The 17,562-nt window shown below is 30.5% G+C and overlaps 2 protein-coding genes across 4 annotated transcripts; one reads left to right on the top strand and one right to left on the bottom strand.

The window, feature by feature from the left end:
• The first annotated feature begins 6,334 nt into the window (after positions 1–6,334).
• On the top strand, positions 6,335–7,522 carry LOC125423092 (uncharacterized). The gene has a single exon (XM_048476436.2). It carries the CDS (start codon positions 6,908–6,910, stop codon positions 7,379–7,381), a length of 474 nt encoding a protein of 157 aa, XP_048332393.2. The 5' UTR covers positions 6,335–6,907; the 3' UTR covers positions 7,382–7,522.
• Positions 7,523–9,111: 1,589 nt separating this feature from the next.
• Positions 9,112–15,956, bottom strand: LOC107421143 (homeobox protein knotted-1-like 3). 3 transcript variants are annotated; one of them, XM_048475541.2, is made up of 6 exons: positions 14,684–15,956; positions 11,882–12,002; positions 10,520–10,713; positions 10,315–10,446; positions 9,775–9,911; positions 9,112–9,701 (listed from the first exon to the last, which is right to left on the bottom strand). In XM_048475541.2, exons 1-6 carry the CDS (start codon positions 15,542–15,544, stop codon positions 9,662–9,664), a joined length of 1,485 nt encoding a protein of 494 aa, XP_048331498.2. In that variant the 5' UTR covers positions 15,545–15,956; the 3' UTR covers positions 9,112–9,661. The 3 variants fall into 3 exon arrangements, with proteins under 3 accessions (XP_048331498.2, XP_048331499.2, XP_048331500.1); XM_048475542.2 differs by having other exon boundaries at positions 9,112–9,698; positions 14,684–15,952; XM_048475543.2 differs by having other exon boundaries at positions 9,112–9,690; positions 14,684–15,948.
• Positions 15,957–17,562: the final 1,606 nt, after the last annotated feature.

Here is a 17,562-nt window from a genome sequence, read left to right as displayed (position 1 = left end):
TTAGTTGAGTTGTGACTATCATGGTTGAACAACAATAAAACAGAAAAAAAAAAATATTTTGATTCTATCATAGTTAAATAAATAATTAAATTTTTGTTTTTAAAAAATAAACGAGTCTTTCCATTCATACAACGGTTTTTTTTTTTTTTGGGTAAATAATAAAAGGTTATTTATTAAAGAATAATATACCCAAGCATTTCACTATAATATCAGTCTCGTTCCACCAACCAATTTTTGGAATTTGGATTATACATATATATGCTTTTTTGTTGGAGTCTTTATGCACATATATGCTTAAAAAAATATAACCAAAAACAAACAATATTTACTCGGTGCTAATATGGAATAGAAGTTCTTGTATTGTTTTTATTTTTATTTTTTTTAATTAAGAAGTCTAGGTGCTTTTCCTTCTTCTTTTTTTTTATTTTTTTATTTTTTTATTTTTTTGGTTTCTTTCATAACAGAAGCAGAGTTTGATAAGAAGGAATACGCGCAAACAATTAATTTTAATTTATTAGTCCGAATTTAATGCTTCTATGGTACTATTTAACTGTGCATTTGAGAAGCTTTTTTGCGTGGGAATATTCTTATTCCTATTCCTACTCCTCCTCCTTCTCTTTTTCTTTAAAAAAAAAAAAAAAGAAGAAGAAGAAGAAGAAGATAGCCCTATAGTATCATAGCCATCATCCTAATTGGATTTTCGAAACAATAATGAAATTTATTAAAATTTAAATCTCAAGTTTCTAATGTGAAATTTGAAAAAAAAATTTCTACTAACTTACCATCATTAATGATTATATAATAACCTAATTTAAACAATAATCAAATTTATAAATTTATTTAGTGTATTTTGAGTACTTATATTTTAGTATTTATTACTTGGAATATTTACATTTTAAATTGTTATTTTTAAAATGTTGCCATTGAGATCCTTAGTATACAATTCATTACACATTTGTTAAATTTCTAAATTTTTTGACGGTGGAGCTATCACCTCTGTGCATGTGAGAAGCACATTTCAGAAATGAATGCTTAAGGCATTTATTTGCTAAGGATGGGTAACAGATTAAAAATTGAAATAATTGTAAGAGAATTAGGCGAAGTAGTTAACTCCACCATTAGGCTATTTGAAATTAGACCAGTATTAAAATCAAGGTTACTATTCTATAGTTGGCATATTTTAAATTTTATGAATACCTATTCTAAAGCAACTTTTTCTTTTATTTTGCAGAATAATTATTCCTTTCAAAAACTTAGGATTATTATTTTTTTTATCTGAAAGATTTATAATCTTCCAAAAGCTTAGGATTATTATTTTTTTTATCTGAAAGATTTATAATCTTCCAAAAGCTTAGGATTACTATTTTTTTTATCTGAAAGATTTATATTCTTACCATATTTAAAATATATTCAAATCTACGTTGATTATCATAAACTAAAAATAAATAAATAACTATAATATTTGACTGTTGATTAATTTTTACCAAATTTAATATTTTTTGAAAAAAAAAATTTATAAAAATTAAACAATTGACATAATTCAAGATAATAACTAAATACATCAATAGGAATATCTATTCCATTTTTTTTTTTAAATTCCTATGAATAGATATTCCTATTTTATTAGGAATAATCATTCCATATACCAAATGTAATTTTATTTTATGTACCCTCCGTTTGCACAATTGAACTATATTGTCACAAAGTTACTATTTTTTTTTTTAATAATAGTTCTAGAGCATAATTATTTAAATACGGGATGGTAAAGATACATAAACAATATGTATAAATCATTTTATTTATTTAAAAACACAAGAAAATTTCCATAAAAAAAATACATAAATGGGAAGTTTATAAATTCAATATGTACATGTATCATATGTTATAAATTAAAAAAATATGGAACAAAAAAATGAGTTTTAACTACATATTAAAATTAGTTATTTTTTAAATATATGATTAAATATAACTATTAGGAACATAATAATAATTTATACTGAAAAACTAATAAAAAATGAATAATTAAAAGAATAAAATTAAAATAAATTTTTTATACACATTTTTTTTATATGTTTTCATCAAAGAGAAAAAAATTCAAATTATTTATTTTTCCAAAAATACGTTTTTTTTTTTTTTCACCTATATAATACAACAATATATTTAATTGGTATTTTAAACTTTTCCTTTAAAAAAAATGCTTTTTTTTTTTGGTACATTTAAAATTCATACGGAATATGGAAGTTTTATTCAAAAATACATATTTTCGCCTATTATATGCATACTATTTGCAAATTTACTAACTAAAATTTAGAAAAGTTCTAATGTTCCATCTTTATTAACAAATAAAATAAAATAAAATAAAATTGATAGCTAGAAGCAGATTGGGAAGGAGTACTATTGTTTGACAAGCATTATTGCTTTTGTTTTTTATGCAGACAGGGTCTCTTCAAAATGCCCCACAAAAACTAAGCTTTCCTTTTAATTGGCATAAAGAAATAAAAATGTTCTCCACCATAGCCTTGGAATAAATCTTTATTTTAGCGGTTATAAGGAAAAAAAAAGAAAAAAAAACCACTTAATTTTAATTATATTAAAGAATACATGTTCTAACGTTCATGTGCATGAATAGAGAAAGATATATATATATATATATATATATATATATATATATATATATATATATATATATATATATATATATATATATATATATATATATATATATATATATATATATGTATATGTATGTATGTGTATATATATATATATATGCTTTAGTTTTATCGTTAGTTAATAAATTTTCCTCTCCAAATAAAAGTGCACCTTAGTTAAAAAATTTCGTGTTATGCCTCCTTCAACTGGTTGTGTTAAAATTATGATGGTTCATTTAAAGAATAGTACATTTGCTTCTTTAGAGTAATAGTAACTTAGATTTGGCAACGTATCATGTTAAACTGTGTTTGTGTCGTGTTATATCATGTTCATATAAAATTTAATTAATCTAACTATAATCCATTAAATTTTCATGTGAAAATAAATAAACCCGAACCTATTCATTAAATTATTATGTAATCCTTATCCAAACTAATAACCCATCAAAAATACATACAAATTTGAAAATTCAAATTTAACTTAGTTTTCATATAATAAAATGATATTTTAAAAAAAACCTTGCAAAAGAATTTTTTGTTTTATATTTTTTTAAAAATTAAACTAAAAAACAACAAATCAATACATATTTAAAAATAAATTAAATAATTTTAATATTATAAAATTTGTATAATTATAAAAAATCCATTTTTAATGGATTATTGGTATATTATCGTATTTTACCCGTTAAAATCTCTTAACTTATTGGATTTTATTGGGTGATATTGATACGCCAAATTCACAAATTATCATATGAATTTATACAGTATTATAGTATCGTGTAAGATTTTGCCAGATCTAAAGTAATTTACGGAGTATGACTTGAACTCAAAAGTTCAATGGTATATGGATGTAAGGGATTACAACTATACCAACCTCATTCAAGTGTATATGGATGCTATAACTATACCAACCATTCTATATACCAACTTCAGGGGTATATGGATGCTACCTTTTAAAGTTGCTTCAAACAAATTTAAAATTAATAAAAAATTAAGTATTTGGCCCTGCATAATTAAGATACCCTATTAATTTTCATATAATCAATAGTTGCTATATATAAAAATATAAAATATAAAATTGTTACCATAAAACTTCTAATTCAAATATTAATTGTTTTTACTATAAATAGAATGAATTCCATTTATATTTTAAATCTATAAAATGACTCAACTAATAATATGCGCTCTCTTTTTTCTTTTCTTTTTTTTTTTTTTTTTTGAACTTATGAAGTTATAAACCAAGATGAATAAGTATAATTTTATTTATCATTATAATTTTTTTATAGTTTTTATTTATTTGTTTTTCTCATTTACATTTAAAATGTTAATTTTGATTCAATCTCACATACATTATATTTGTTAAAAACTTTGTCTTCCTTCTACACTATGACCCCTAAGTTAAACTTCCTGGTTCCTGACCTCATTTGTCTAGAACTTTGAACTTTGCTAGAGAAAATAGTGATCTGTGTCACTCCCCCAATTTGTTAACTTTCCTTTCAATTCCTCTTGGTTTTCCAACAATACATAAACAAATAACTCCAAAGAGGACTCACACATGGATTTATATGTACATGATGTATGAATTTAATCCAACTTTCAGAGACTTCGGAATGGAGGCTACTCATGTTTTCAATATTTATCTCGGTTAATGATTCGTAAAGGATAAACAATGAGGATTATCTCATTATCTTTTTCTCTTTTCCCCTACTTGTCACAAGCCTTACATGTCCTACCTAATTGACGGATATCGCAAATATATACGGATATAGATTTTTATTTTAATGGATAAACCTCAATGCCTTATCACAAAAGCAAAAACTTCACTCTATCCTCTTTTATTATTTATCTGGACCTCCCCTTTTTGTCCCTCCAATGAACATTTATTCTCTTTTCTTATATAATAATGCTATAAATATTATTTTTTTCTTTTCCCCTCGGTTTGTAGCATTTTAATCATTAATCACCAATGGACTTTTTGTGAATTTCGAAACATATATTTTCATATGTTAGTTAAAGCTAAAAAATCAAATATCTTTTTGCTTATTCCCGTTTTTCATTCTTCCCAAATAAATAAATAAAATATATATATATATATATATATATATATATATATATATATAATTTGAATATTGCAAGTAGATCAAATTCCATCGTACAATTAAAGTGAAAAAACCAAAATGCAATTAATGGATAAACATAATTTTAATTAAAAAAACCTTTTTCTATTGACGTATTCAAAAGGTCTGTATGACTTATAAAAAGTACAAATACAAAGTGCTTCTAATAAAAGTTCAAATATAGATATAGAGTTATGATTTATTTGAAACATATATGTTTCTAATAAGCGTAAAATATGTTATTTGAATTGATGATTAAAGACTAAAGAATCTAACTAGATAAGTGTCTCCTAACTCTATATATTTCTAAAAAAAAAAAATTAAAATTACATAAACATATAAGATGGTTTTACCATTAGAATGTTATGATGATTTTATATTAGTACGGTTTTATGTTTTAACATAAATTATATGTATTGGGCGAGGTGGGACAAATGTCCATTTTATGTGATGAGTAAATCTACTTATATGTATCACCAAATTTGGTGGGACGTGTATGTCACCAGTATAAGCTATCATAGGTCGTCCAATAAAATATTATATATTGTAATCTAAATGAAGTATCATTATGATATATCAATATATTATTGGTTGAAATATTATTATAATATTTTTCAAAAGTAAATATAAATTATAATTCAAATGTAATGCCAGTTAAATATTATAACATTATTTATTGCATTATTTGATAAACAATATAAGAGTAAGATCTTCTATTCCTCTTAGATGTTCTCAACAATCCGTCAATGCCACATTATTTAAAATTGATTCCCATCTTTTACCGTGACACTCTTTTACCGTCAGTGTCATCGGTCTTCTGTCTTCCGGCCTTCTTCCAATCGCTTTTTATGGTTTGAAGATTTGGGAATGGTACATTTCAGGTTATGAAAAACTACAAAGTGTATTAATTGTTTTCTCGACCGATGGTTAGAGAATTTCATGAAAAAATGGTTGCATTTGCTTCGAAATTTAAGCCTTTAAGTCCCACTAAATTAAGCCTACCTCCATATACCTTTCAATAAAACTATCCAAGTTTTAACGCCCTTTTTTTTCTTTTTTTTTTTAAATAATTAATAAGTTGAAACAGCAATTTTATGGCTTGGGGCATATATAACTGTCATCAAACCAGGATTAATATTACTAATACGGAGCAACTCTCAATTTTTATAGATTCATCTAAAAAAAAAACTCTAGATTTTGATGGAGTTTTATCATTCAAAGACTTCCACTGGTGCAAATAAAAGTTGGTATTCTCTTTGATGTATACATTTTTTAATTTTTTAATTTTTTTTTGGGTTTTTGACTGCCTTCTTTGATTCATACTAATCAATCATTGGTCATGTATATATTGTGGATGAAAATAATGATAAGCTTCACGGTTTAATTGCAAGTATAAACAAAATAAAACGAGGAATATTGGTTAAACGGAAACAGTTTACAACTAACTAAGCGATCTGGTAGGTATATGTATATATATATATATATATATATATGTATCCAGTCAATAAGAAAAGACAAATTAAAGAAGTGTGTATGAAAATATATTTTCGTCCCAAAAAAAAAAAAAAAAAAAAAAAAGGAACTACATAAGTGTTTGGCCACTTTTAACTGTCAAATAAGAGATAAGCTATAAGCAACAGCTGCTATTTCGATTGGCCGGCAAACTTAGTCTCCGTTTCCACATAAATTTTTCAATAAAACAAATACATGACCACCCAACCGCTATCAATCCCTTCAATCATTGGAATTAAGAAATCTGATTAATTTGCTGCCATGACAGATGTTCAACAGCTTAACAATATATAATATATCTCTAACACCTACGTGGAACCTCATTATTAATGTACATATATATATATATGTATGCTAATCAACAGCTAGCTATAGTCTCTGCTCTCTCTCTATCTCTCTCTCTCTCTCTCTCTATATATATATATATATATATAATAATCTAGTTTATGCCCAAACTTAGTTCCATCTTATGTTGGAATTTACTGAGCACGTTCTCAACAGAACATCACTCTATATATCTCCATCAACAATTTTACAATTTTTCCTTGATATACCTTCTATATATATATATATATATATCGATCAAGAATATATTTTTTCCTTGATCTTAATTACCTTCTTTCAAATATGGCGACCCAACTCCATGACAAAGTAGTTGAAGACGTAGATGATATGGAAAATGAAGAAACGGCATCAGCAGCTTGTTGGAGTAGTGGCTGTGGTGGGTGTATGCAGGGACTGTTTGGCTTCCGGTGGTGTATGAAGAACAACAACAATGGATGTTCGAGAGCGTATTTACTAGGAAGAAGACAAGGAGAAGAAGAAGAAGGATTGACAGCAGCGGTGGTAAAAGAGACGTGGTTGGTCAAGAAAGCGAAAACGATCAAAGAGGTTTCGGAAGTGTTGGCCGGGCCCAAGTGGAAGAACTTCATTAGGAGCATAAACAAGAAGAAGAAAATGCAGTTTCAGTATGATCCTGAAAGCTATGCGCTTAATTTTGATGATGGAGTCCATGTCCAAACCGAACCGGATTCTGCTTACCTGAAATTTTCTTCTCGATATTCTGCTGCTCCAGCACTGGGAATCAACATTAAACCCTAGCTTGAGCGTGCAGGGATTATTCTTGTAATTTTGTTTATTCAGTTTCTTTGTTTCTTTTTTTTTTTTTTTTTTTTTAGTTTTTTCCATTTCAAATTTTGTTAGAGAAAAATGCTAGTGTGCATTCATAATATATATAAATATTCTAAAATTTTGGAATAGATAATTGATATATATATATATATATATATAGATATATATTATTTTGGTTTATCATTGTAGCTATCTCTTTGGAACAGAAGATAAATATAATCAATATGAAATCTACATAAATTATCAATGTTTTGATGCTCAGTATGCTATCCAACATGAAAAGCCACCAATGTTAAAGATTTCATGTGAATATTTGGTATTAAGAAAATTCATGTATTCTATAATGTAAATATAGAGAAAGACAAGAAATCAGATTTACATAATCATTTTAGTATTAGATCTCCTTTAAATTATTTTAAGAGTTGAAATTTAAAAATCAATTAAAAATCTAATATGAATTTAGTAATATATTGAATTAAAAAACTATATTTGAAAAAAATGCATGATCCAATCAAACATAAATGCATTAATTTTACTATTGAAAGCATGAGCTTATATATATATATATATATATATATATATTATTTTTTATTTTTTTTTATCCACAATCAAGATAAAATAAAACAAATTTATAATGCTTATAGATTGTTTCTAAAACTTTAATAACGATGGTAGATGAGAGCCAGCAATATTGTGTGTATATATATATATATATATATGTTTATATATACATATATTCCAGTTTCAAATTAAGTAAAATGTATATGTAAAAAGGATATAAGCCAATGTGTTTCCATTTACCAAAAAATAAAAATAAAAAATAAAAAATTAACCAGAAGTTTCTAAGGGTAAATAAAATCCTACCAAAAATGGATATTGAATTAGTTGTTTGTCCAAAAGCAAATATTTTGTTTTGTTGGGGCTTAAATTGTTCACCTTTCGCAGCAATCTATAAATATTCCTCAATCTCATCCCTTTGCTCACAGTTTTGGAACTCCGAACTACTACGTGCGACTGAAAGTATATGAGGACCGTGTGGGCTCAACTTTCAACATTGCTTGATCACTTATGAATATCATTATGCATTTATTGGTTAAAACTTAAAATCACTAAATCTCAGCTAGTGCAAAGTTCCATTCTCAATCTAGTTTTTATACGTATTAGTATATTGTTAACAGAACCTTACTGATTGTATTTTATTTTATGTTTATAAAGAAACAGATGTTTGGTCGTTATACGATTCTAAACAATGAAACTCGGTAATCTGGCACACTTAATTAAGACCATTTTCCAATTTTCCGCAAAACGTATGGTTATTGTGGTTTGGTTTTCACATAACCCACTAAGTTTGACCCTAATGGGGTGCTTAGATTATGGGTTTTCTACTTACTTTTCCAAATCACATAAACTAAGAATACGTATATCCCTATTTGTGCTCGTAAACTGCATGAGCTATGCACACCATACATTGTCACCATCACAGTTTCAAGGAAACCAAACCCAGTATTACTCAGATTTAGAGGGGTAAAGAACATCTCAAATTCTATTCATTTGAGAAGACGATTAGGAAGGTGTGGTTTTTTCATGCATATCTTTATTCATTCAAGTCACTTCACAAGCAACCAAGCAACAAGGAAAGAGCTTGCCCCATAGTCTTTTAGGTCATCTAGTTCAATAAAAAAGCAAGGACAAACGCTAGCTACTGTAAGAAAAGAATTATATACCATATTTGCTACAAATATATCTCTACATCAAATGCCCAAAAAAAAGCTATAAGCACCAGTGTGACTAAGAAATCATGCGCAGATTATTACACTGTACACCCACAACCCCTCACTATTCTTATTCACAAATGTGAAAAACGGTAAACAAAATCATAAACCCGCTAATTGCATTCGTAAATTGTCCATTTAGTCTCAGTAATATAAATTCCTAAGTACTGAATTTGTATCGATAAAATAATACATGCACTAATCCATCTGCATGCCTGTGAGCATACCTGTATAATGGTTCATATTTTGGTTTATCATCACCAACCCTCATCATCAGTGTTAGCCTTCTTTTTTTTTTTTTTTTTTTAATTTTTTTTATTTTCTTTCTGTAGAATATATGATCCCTTCACTCGAAAGCCTGGAGACTTCCTTGAAGCCCTACGTACGTGTGTCCCAAGTTGTTTGTCTAAAACATTGCAGGTGTGGAAGCATCAACAAAGGATCATCTTTAAGTTTGGTTCATGACCTTTCTTCCATTTTACATGAAACGGTCACTGCCGTTTTCACCTGCATTACTTCTTTTCAAACTTTGGTTGGTGCAAAGCTCATGGATAATTTAAAGCAACCAGAACGATCAACAAATAGACATACCTTTTGCGTTTGCTTTTCAAAACCGTGGAAGTTGAAGGGTTACTGTGCCAATTCCTCTTTCTCTGATTGATAAACCAATTGTTTATCTGCTTTAATTGCAAACCAGTTTCCTGTACCAACCTTGCTTTGTCTTCCTCCTGAAAGATCATAAAAATTGGCACTGGTCACCTTTGGTAGTAATAGGAAGAATGTCAATGTGTTATTTGTCAGAAGTTTACCCACTATGCATTTTCGGCTAGTATGCTACGTCTTTATATTATTTGTGTTGAAACTTGCATAATATTTGAGTCTCTTTTCCACTAAATCTTAAGAGAATTATTTTGCCTTTTCACATTCACACATGATTGCCCATTGTACTAAATCTTAAGAGAATCATTTTGCCTTTTGACATTCACACATGATTACCCTTAGATTTCTCACCAGAATATTGTAAGCTTCTAGTGATTTCAAATCATGACTGTAGCTTATAGCAAGAAAACAAAATATTTCGAGTCTTAACTAAGTACTCGAAAAATCTCCTCACTACCCCTGAACACTTACTGTTGGATATGGCCATTTGGAGTGTGATTGCCACCACGCTTTTAAGACAGATGTTGTGTCACCAGGAAGTTTTCCTGCTCTCCTCTTGCGCAGAATTTCCTCCCTTATGTCAACAATTTTCTCCTTGTATCCCTAAAAAAGATTGGACAAGTTAGTTTTGTTCCCCTACTCAAGAAAATTTAGAGTCAAGATTCCAAATACTTACTTGTTTAAGTTCATGCTTCAACTCTTGCCTCACACGCTCCATCAACGACCTTTCACTCTCCGTGGGGATTAGAGGTCCAAATCCCATGGTGTCTGGCCCTTCCAAACTTCCATCAAACAAGTTTGCATCGCTATCTACTTGGTCATCATCATCATCAGACATCGTAGCACCTGTACCTTCACCTGGGGAAACTCCTGTTCATCAAGATTGTAGCAGCAATTATAGCCTGGGTACTCGCAATTAGTTCATGCCTTACATGTCAATACATAAAAGAAGTGCATTTTACTGCAAGCCTGAACAGATATAGCAAACAGAGGAAAGCTTCAATGAATTTAGCCTTAAAGTTGATACATTTTACTTCTACACTGGTTAATACAATATGTATTATACTTCCATTCTACAAAGTGGGACAATAATATATTTAAAAACTTATGATCGTACATTGATAGATTTAAAAACTTATGATCCCGTCAGCTTGGAATAATTCACAGAAAGCAGAAACAAATAGTCGCTGCTATTGTACGCAGTGATGGAGATTCCATTTACTCCAGTGTCTCTAATAAAAATGACTGACTGAATGAATGAATGAACTCCACTACCGGTCATAGGCATTTCCAAATATGGTTCTGAGAAATTCCTAAACAGTTTAAAGACAAACTGGTATACAGGAGAGGAATTTAAGTTGACACTACTCAAATGCAAATACATGCTACCGTGAATGATTGTTTAATATTCTGTTACCAACAAAGATAGTCCTCACAGGACAAAAAACATGCTGCAAAAGGAATCTTTTAAACTTGATTCCACGTGGTAGGGGCAGTTAACCTTTGCAAGCAACTATGCAAATTGTGGCAAGGTTCAATCTTTAGAAAACTCATCTTGAATATCGTTAATCTCAAAATCAGTAATTTATTATTTACCCCCTTTCCACATCTGCTAGATTCCCTATTTTTCAAATAATATAGTAGTTTTCCTTCTATCATGTTTCTCAGAATTTTTTAGGCATTAAGTTAGAGTTGGATTTAAATGGTCATGTGTGCAAATGGATTTCTCCAGAGTTAACAGAAATTGAAGAATTTCACCATATTGGTTTTGCCTCTCTCCGATAATAACATAACAAACAGCAAAACATTGGTGAGTTATTATTTGACATGTACTGTAGGTTCACTACAGGAAGCACATGTTGAGGAATAAATAAAACATGCCACCATGAAATGAATTATACTAGGCCATTTCTTTCTTCAAGATTAAAATTTAGTTGATGCCAACTCTATTAAAACATCTGGGAAAAATTTCACCAGTTAAAACTAATATTAAGGAGCAACTCAAGATTAAACATATATGAGCTAAGACAAACATCACCTGTTAAACTTTGTAAAGATTGCTCAATCTCCCAGCAAGCCATAACTGCTTCCATTGCATGGACACGAACATGTTGTTGAAGTTGTTCTTTAAAGGAACAGAGCAACAGAACATAATGTGTCTGCAACATTCAGTGAGGAACCAGTTGAAATTATTGTCAATTCTTAATCAAGGCCCGAGAATAGCATTCAAGATAGTCAATGCATGAAAGACATTTAGAATTTTACGACATAGGTACTGGCCCATATGGATAATTCACTTTGGTTGTCTTGTCAGAATTAAATGTGTCTTATTTCCATTCTTTTAAAAGAATGTCACCACATATTTCTACAACTGTCATATATCAATGCCATAAATAATGAGGCTTCTGGGGATCAAAGAATAAAGATATAAAATTAAAACAGGTAATAAAAAAGAATGAAATTAACCAACAATTTTAAAGAAAATCAGTATACAATAACATACAGAAATTAGCAAATTACAAGCCTCAAGAGCGCTGGAAGTATAAAGTAATAATCTGACTTATATTCTATCTACCAAGATGAAAAACTATAAACGTAAGAGAAAACATCACCAGCCTACTTGTATTTCATCCTAGATATCCAAACGAGGAATTGACCATTCCTTTCAAACTACCAGAATATAGAGTTAGAACTCATAATTCTGTTTTAGAACCTTACTGATCCACATTGTAGACATACTGCCTCATTTCATCATTATTCCCACTGATTTGGAACAATAAGAAACCGCAATTCATATATCGGAATATATGAAAAATTCTCACCTTCACATTTGGTGCAGTGTGGAAACCTTAAGCTGTAAACCAGATAACCTGGAAAACTCGACATGGTTCCATTATTTAGATTTTCAAATGTACGCCCATCTTAAATGAATGTTATCCAGTATATGGACATAACCACATTGAAAGGCAGAGTTTTTATATTAGATATGGCTAGGAAACCTTTCAACATTCACTGCCTATAACTGGGGATATAAATCTTAAAGCGCAAATATTTAGCACCTAAGCACCGGTATACTTATGAGTATCATCTTAGCAATGCTAACATATGAAGAATATTTACACCGGTGAGAAAACAGATTGCGAAGATAATGTATATTACATGCACCAGTATCTAAAAAACATGGGGAAAAGGTCGACAAATTTGCTCATAATTTTATGCAACCCACGTTTTTGATGAGCTATTAGACTTTATTTTTTCATGCAAAGAAATTATGCAACATTGAAGACATCATTATGCAGAATTAAGCAGTTTACAATCTCTTACTGATGCAGAGTGAAATAAGCTGGTGTTTTTTGTACTTGAACTTATCCACTCCACCAAGTATTAAATTAGCATATTTTCAAGGTGTGTGAACAAAGAAAAGGATTTCACAAAATTGAGCATAAAAAACTCTGAAGAAACAATTATTAGTGATATGATGCACACGACTCATAGCCAATAGAAGCCAACATCCGCACATACTTGACCCAAGATTCCAATTAAGAGAGAATACAGGATGCATATATACTCGAAGAGCACATGCTTTTGTGATCTAATTTATCTGCAATTTTAATATGAAAATAATAGTTAGGCCTCAAAATTCAAAATAAAATTATTTTATCACATGTCTGCCTTTAGTTTCATTATAAAAACTGCAAGTAGACCCACAATCTAAGCTGAAGACACCATTGGGAACCATGAAAAAGCAATTTCCATTTTCAGCTAAAAGCAATTTCCATATTCAGCTATTTGTTATACTAAGAAGGTGTGTCAATTATTACACGAAAAATGAAAAAAAAAAAAAAAAAAAGGTGCTCCAATGTTTTGGTTTGTTGTTCCTCTTTTGTTATATCATCACCACTTAACATCTCCAGCCTCAAATCCTGAACCCAGCAAGTTCATAAATTGAAGCTCTATAAGGACAAGGTACAAACATAATTCCCTTCTTTGGTGGGTAAAAAACTCCAATCAATCTCTTAGAAGTCGGTGAAAACTGAATACTTCTATTCCTCATGTTTTTAGGACAGGTTTGGGACTTTCACCTTTCTGGGTATTCAGAAGAAAAACTTCTGGAATCCCCATCTCCAGAGGAAAGCATCTTATAATTGGTTATAGTTACCAAAGCCTAACGCCGCACCAACCAAGGAAAAATTTTCCTCTTCACTACTAATTCCTCTGTTTAATTCAAGCTTGCCAACTACCTGAAAATCCAGCTTGCACAATTATTGGTCTCCCCACTCACAATACTAAAAAAAGCAAGATCTGCTACCTCGGCTACCGAACAGGAATTCCTAATTCTCCCCAAATGAAAAGCTATAATGCTTAAAACATGTAAGTAAAAATACTTTATCATCCTGCATAGAGAAGTTGCAAACATTTTTCCTTTCGGAATTTATATGTTGGCTTTTACAGCCACAATTCCCCTTCTAGCTTTGGTGGTTGCAATTGAAATCATGAGCAAAGGATGTGAATTACTTACTAATGGAGGCAATCCCTTTTCCAATGACCAAATAATTTTAAACCAAGACAAATTCCAGACACTAAAAACATATAATAAAATAAAATAACAGCTCGTTAAATTTGAATAAAGAAAAGAGAGAAAACCCCATAATTGCAGCAATCTCAAAACACATGCTGACGCACCAGAACAACGAATTTCAATTCGTTTTCCATGGAATTACCAGCAATTTCAAAATTCAAACATGACAACAAAAATCCAAAAAAAAAAAAAAAAAACCCAATAGTCCAATAAAATTTTAAAAAAAAAATCTCAAAAATCTGAAAACATTAAGCTAATTACCATGAACTGATCAAGCTCTTTATCATCACCGACCAAGCCGTGACCCAAAGCCGAATACTTAGCGACCACATTCTGAGACTGAGCCAACTGGGCATCGATCCTCGGCAACTGGTCAACAGGGGTAGCGATCCTCAGACAAGCCACATGAGCAGACAACAACTGGTCGTAAAGCGGGTGAGCAAGAATCTCCGCCTTACACCTCGCATTCTGCCAGTTTATTACACCTTCTCCTCCACCACTACCACCACCTCCTCCTCCAACTCCACTCTCAACCACCACACCCCCACCCCCCTCACTCTTATTCAAATTCTCACCTCCGTTCTTCAACTCGCCAGTGGAATCATGCGACAAAGTTCCGGCGATCATAGACTCACCGGCGGCAGCAGCGGCGGCGGCAGCGGCAGCAGCAGCAGCGACGTCATCGATGACGTCGCTGTGATTCCTCTGAAGCATCGGACGGGAAAGCCATTGATTGGAAGCCTGAGAGGCGGGGGAATCGGAAGCCGTATGGAGGTTTAAGAAATTGGTGCTGTGGTTGTTGTTGTTCGTATTGTCGGTGGTGTTGGTGGTGGTGGCGGTGGTGGTGGTTCCAAAGTGAGATTGTGTGGTGGTTCGTAAAAGGGCGTTGTTGAGCCAATTAGGAGCGGTCTGAAGAGGATGATGATGGTGGTGGTGGGGCTCCGAGTTCTTGGAATTCGGGTCGGGTGAGGAGGAGTGGTGGGATACGGTGAGTTGGTCGGGTAAGATTGTTCGCAGAGTAGTGCTATCGGCTAACGATTGGTTTTGCTGTTGTTGTTGTTGGGATTGGTTCGTAAAGTGGTGTAGAGGAAGGTCCTGAGATAGATGGTTGTGGTACGCCATCAAATACAAAAACACAAACACAAACCAAACCAAAAAAAAAAAAAAAAAAGACTTCTGAAACTGTCTGTTAGAGACTGCTGCAGTGTGCGCTTAAATTTTCTCTTTTTCTACAAAACAAAGGAGTCAAAGACTAAGAGCTAGCTCATGGAGATTCATAGAGAGAGAGAGAGAGAGAGAGAGAACCAAGAAGAAGAGGTTGTAGAAGAAGAGAGAGAGAGAGAGAGAGAGAGAGAACCAAGAAGAAGAGAGAGAGAGAGAGAGAGAGAGATTGGTGCTTCTTCTTTTTTTTTTGTTTTTGCGGTAGTTTTTGAGATAGAAGAAATATAGAGATATAGAGAAGGAAGATGTACGGTGTACGTGTTTCTAGAGAGAGAGAGAGAGAGAGAGAAGAGTTAATATGGAATACGATAAACGTATGTATGAATGGACGCTTAGAGAGAGAAAATGATGGTTTTGTCAATATAAATAGCAGTATTCAGGCGGGGAAAGAGGCTTGTCGGGATACTGCTTAGTGATAGTAATGTGTTTTTTTTTTTTTTTTGGGGGGGTTTTCCCACTATTATTACCAAATCATATATTGGCAGTTATTGCTTATTTAATTATCTGTGGACTTTGGAGTCTAAAAACACTAGACACCTGCTGCGCGCGTAATGCCTTTACTTCAACCCCAAAAAAAAAAAAATTAAAAAAAAATTAATAAGAAAAATTAAAATATTCATTACAAATCTTCCCAATATATATATTTTTATAATAAGTAAGCTTCGTTTTACCTAAAATTTTTCCATGAAAGTAGAAAAAAGAAAAATCAAAAAATATATATATATATAAGAAAAATTTTATTGTGTGAATTCATCTGTATACAGACTACACTATATTGATCTAATATTTTTTTAAAAGAGTATCAATATTATTATATATATATATATATAGTAAATATATTAAAATTAATATTTTTTTCAAAAATTATCAATTTAAATATTATCTATATACGAACGGATCCATACCATAAAATTATTTTTTATTTGGAGGCATCCAAATAACAATGGTCATTGTTATTAACTTTTTATATTTTCGGATTCGATTTATATTTGAAGTTGAAGAAAAGCTCCCACCTTTTACAATTAAACATATGTTTTTTGAGTATTAAAAAAAAAAGGTTACTACGATATTTAATTTATAAATGCTGATATGAGGTGTACTTTTGTAGTAAAAAAATAGAAAAAAAAATTAATATAAAATAAAAGAGAAAAATGAACAATGGCGGAGTGTTGAAAAGCTTTGTCTGCGTGGAGCTTGAGGAGTCGTTGGTTGATGCGAGGTTGATTGAGTGTGATCGGACGGGTAAAATACTTCAACGTGGCAAAAGACTAGCCTGGCTTGTTTTCAAGCTTACAAGTACGGAAGCGCGTGAGGAACAAGAAGGGGTTACGTAGGGATCGAAGCGTAGAACTGTGGGTGGCACTACGTAAGCAGTAATCTCTTAAACTGTAGCAACGGCCGTTGTAATGGAATTAGCGAACCGCCAAACGACCCCGTACAATTTGCTTCCGTTTTCAATATAATAATGTTTTTATTTTTTGCTAATGTCTTGTCTGTTGGATGCAACGTAAACCCTTTAAATTTAAAACACACATATATATTTTTAATTCGAACAATAATTGTTAACTACAAAAATAAATAAATAGATAAAGTATATATATGCTGTTTGGATTCCATTTCTTATTTCCAAACTTAAATCATATAATAATACCATCGACTATGATTAGTTTAGCGTGATTAACGAGTTTATCATCAAATTATTATTTATAATAATTGAAAATTGTTTCTTGCCAAGTTTAAACAAAGATAATTTTATAACTATAAGCAATCAATACCTATGGCATAATTGTCATGGTATTTAAAAATTAAAATGAAATATAAATGTTTTAAAATTGACATTAAATTAAAAAATAGAAAAATAGAAAAATCATCAAAGCACGTATTACATGTGTTTCACATCCATTGATTGATGTAAGAGG

Source organism: Ziziphus jujuba, chromosome 5 (genome assembly GCF_031755915.1).
Source record: "Ziziphus jujuba cultivar Dongzao chromosome 5, ASM3175591v1".
Classification (NCBI taxonomy): domain Eukaryota; kingdom Viridiplantae; phylum Streptophyta; class Magnoliopsida; order Rosales; family Rhamnaceae; genus Ziziphus; species Ziziphus jujuba.
The sequence above is the reverse complement of the archived record's forward strand: the minus strand, read 5'-3'. Positions and strand labels throughout refer to the sequence as shown.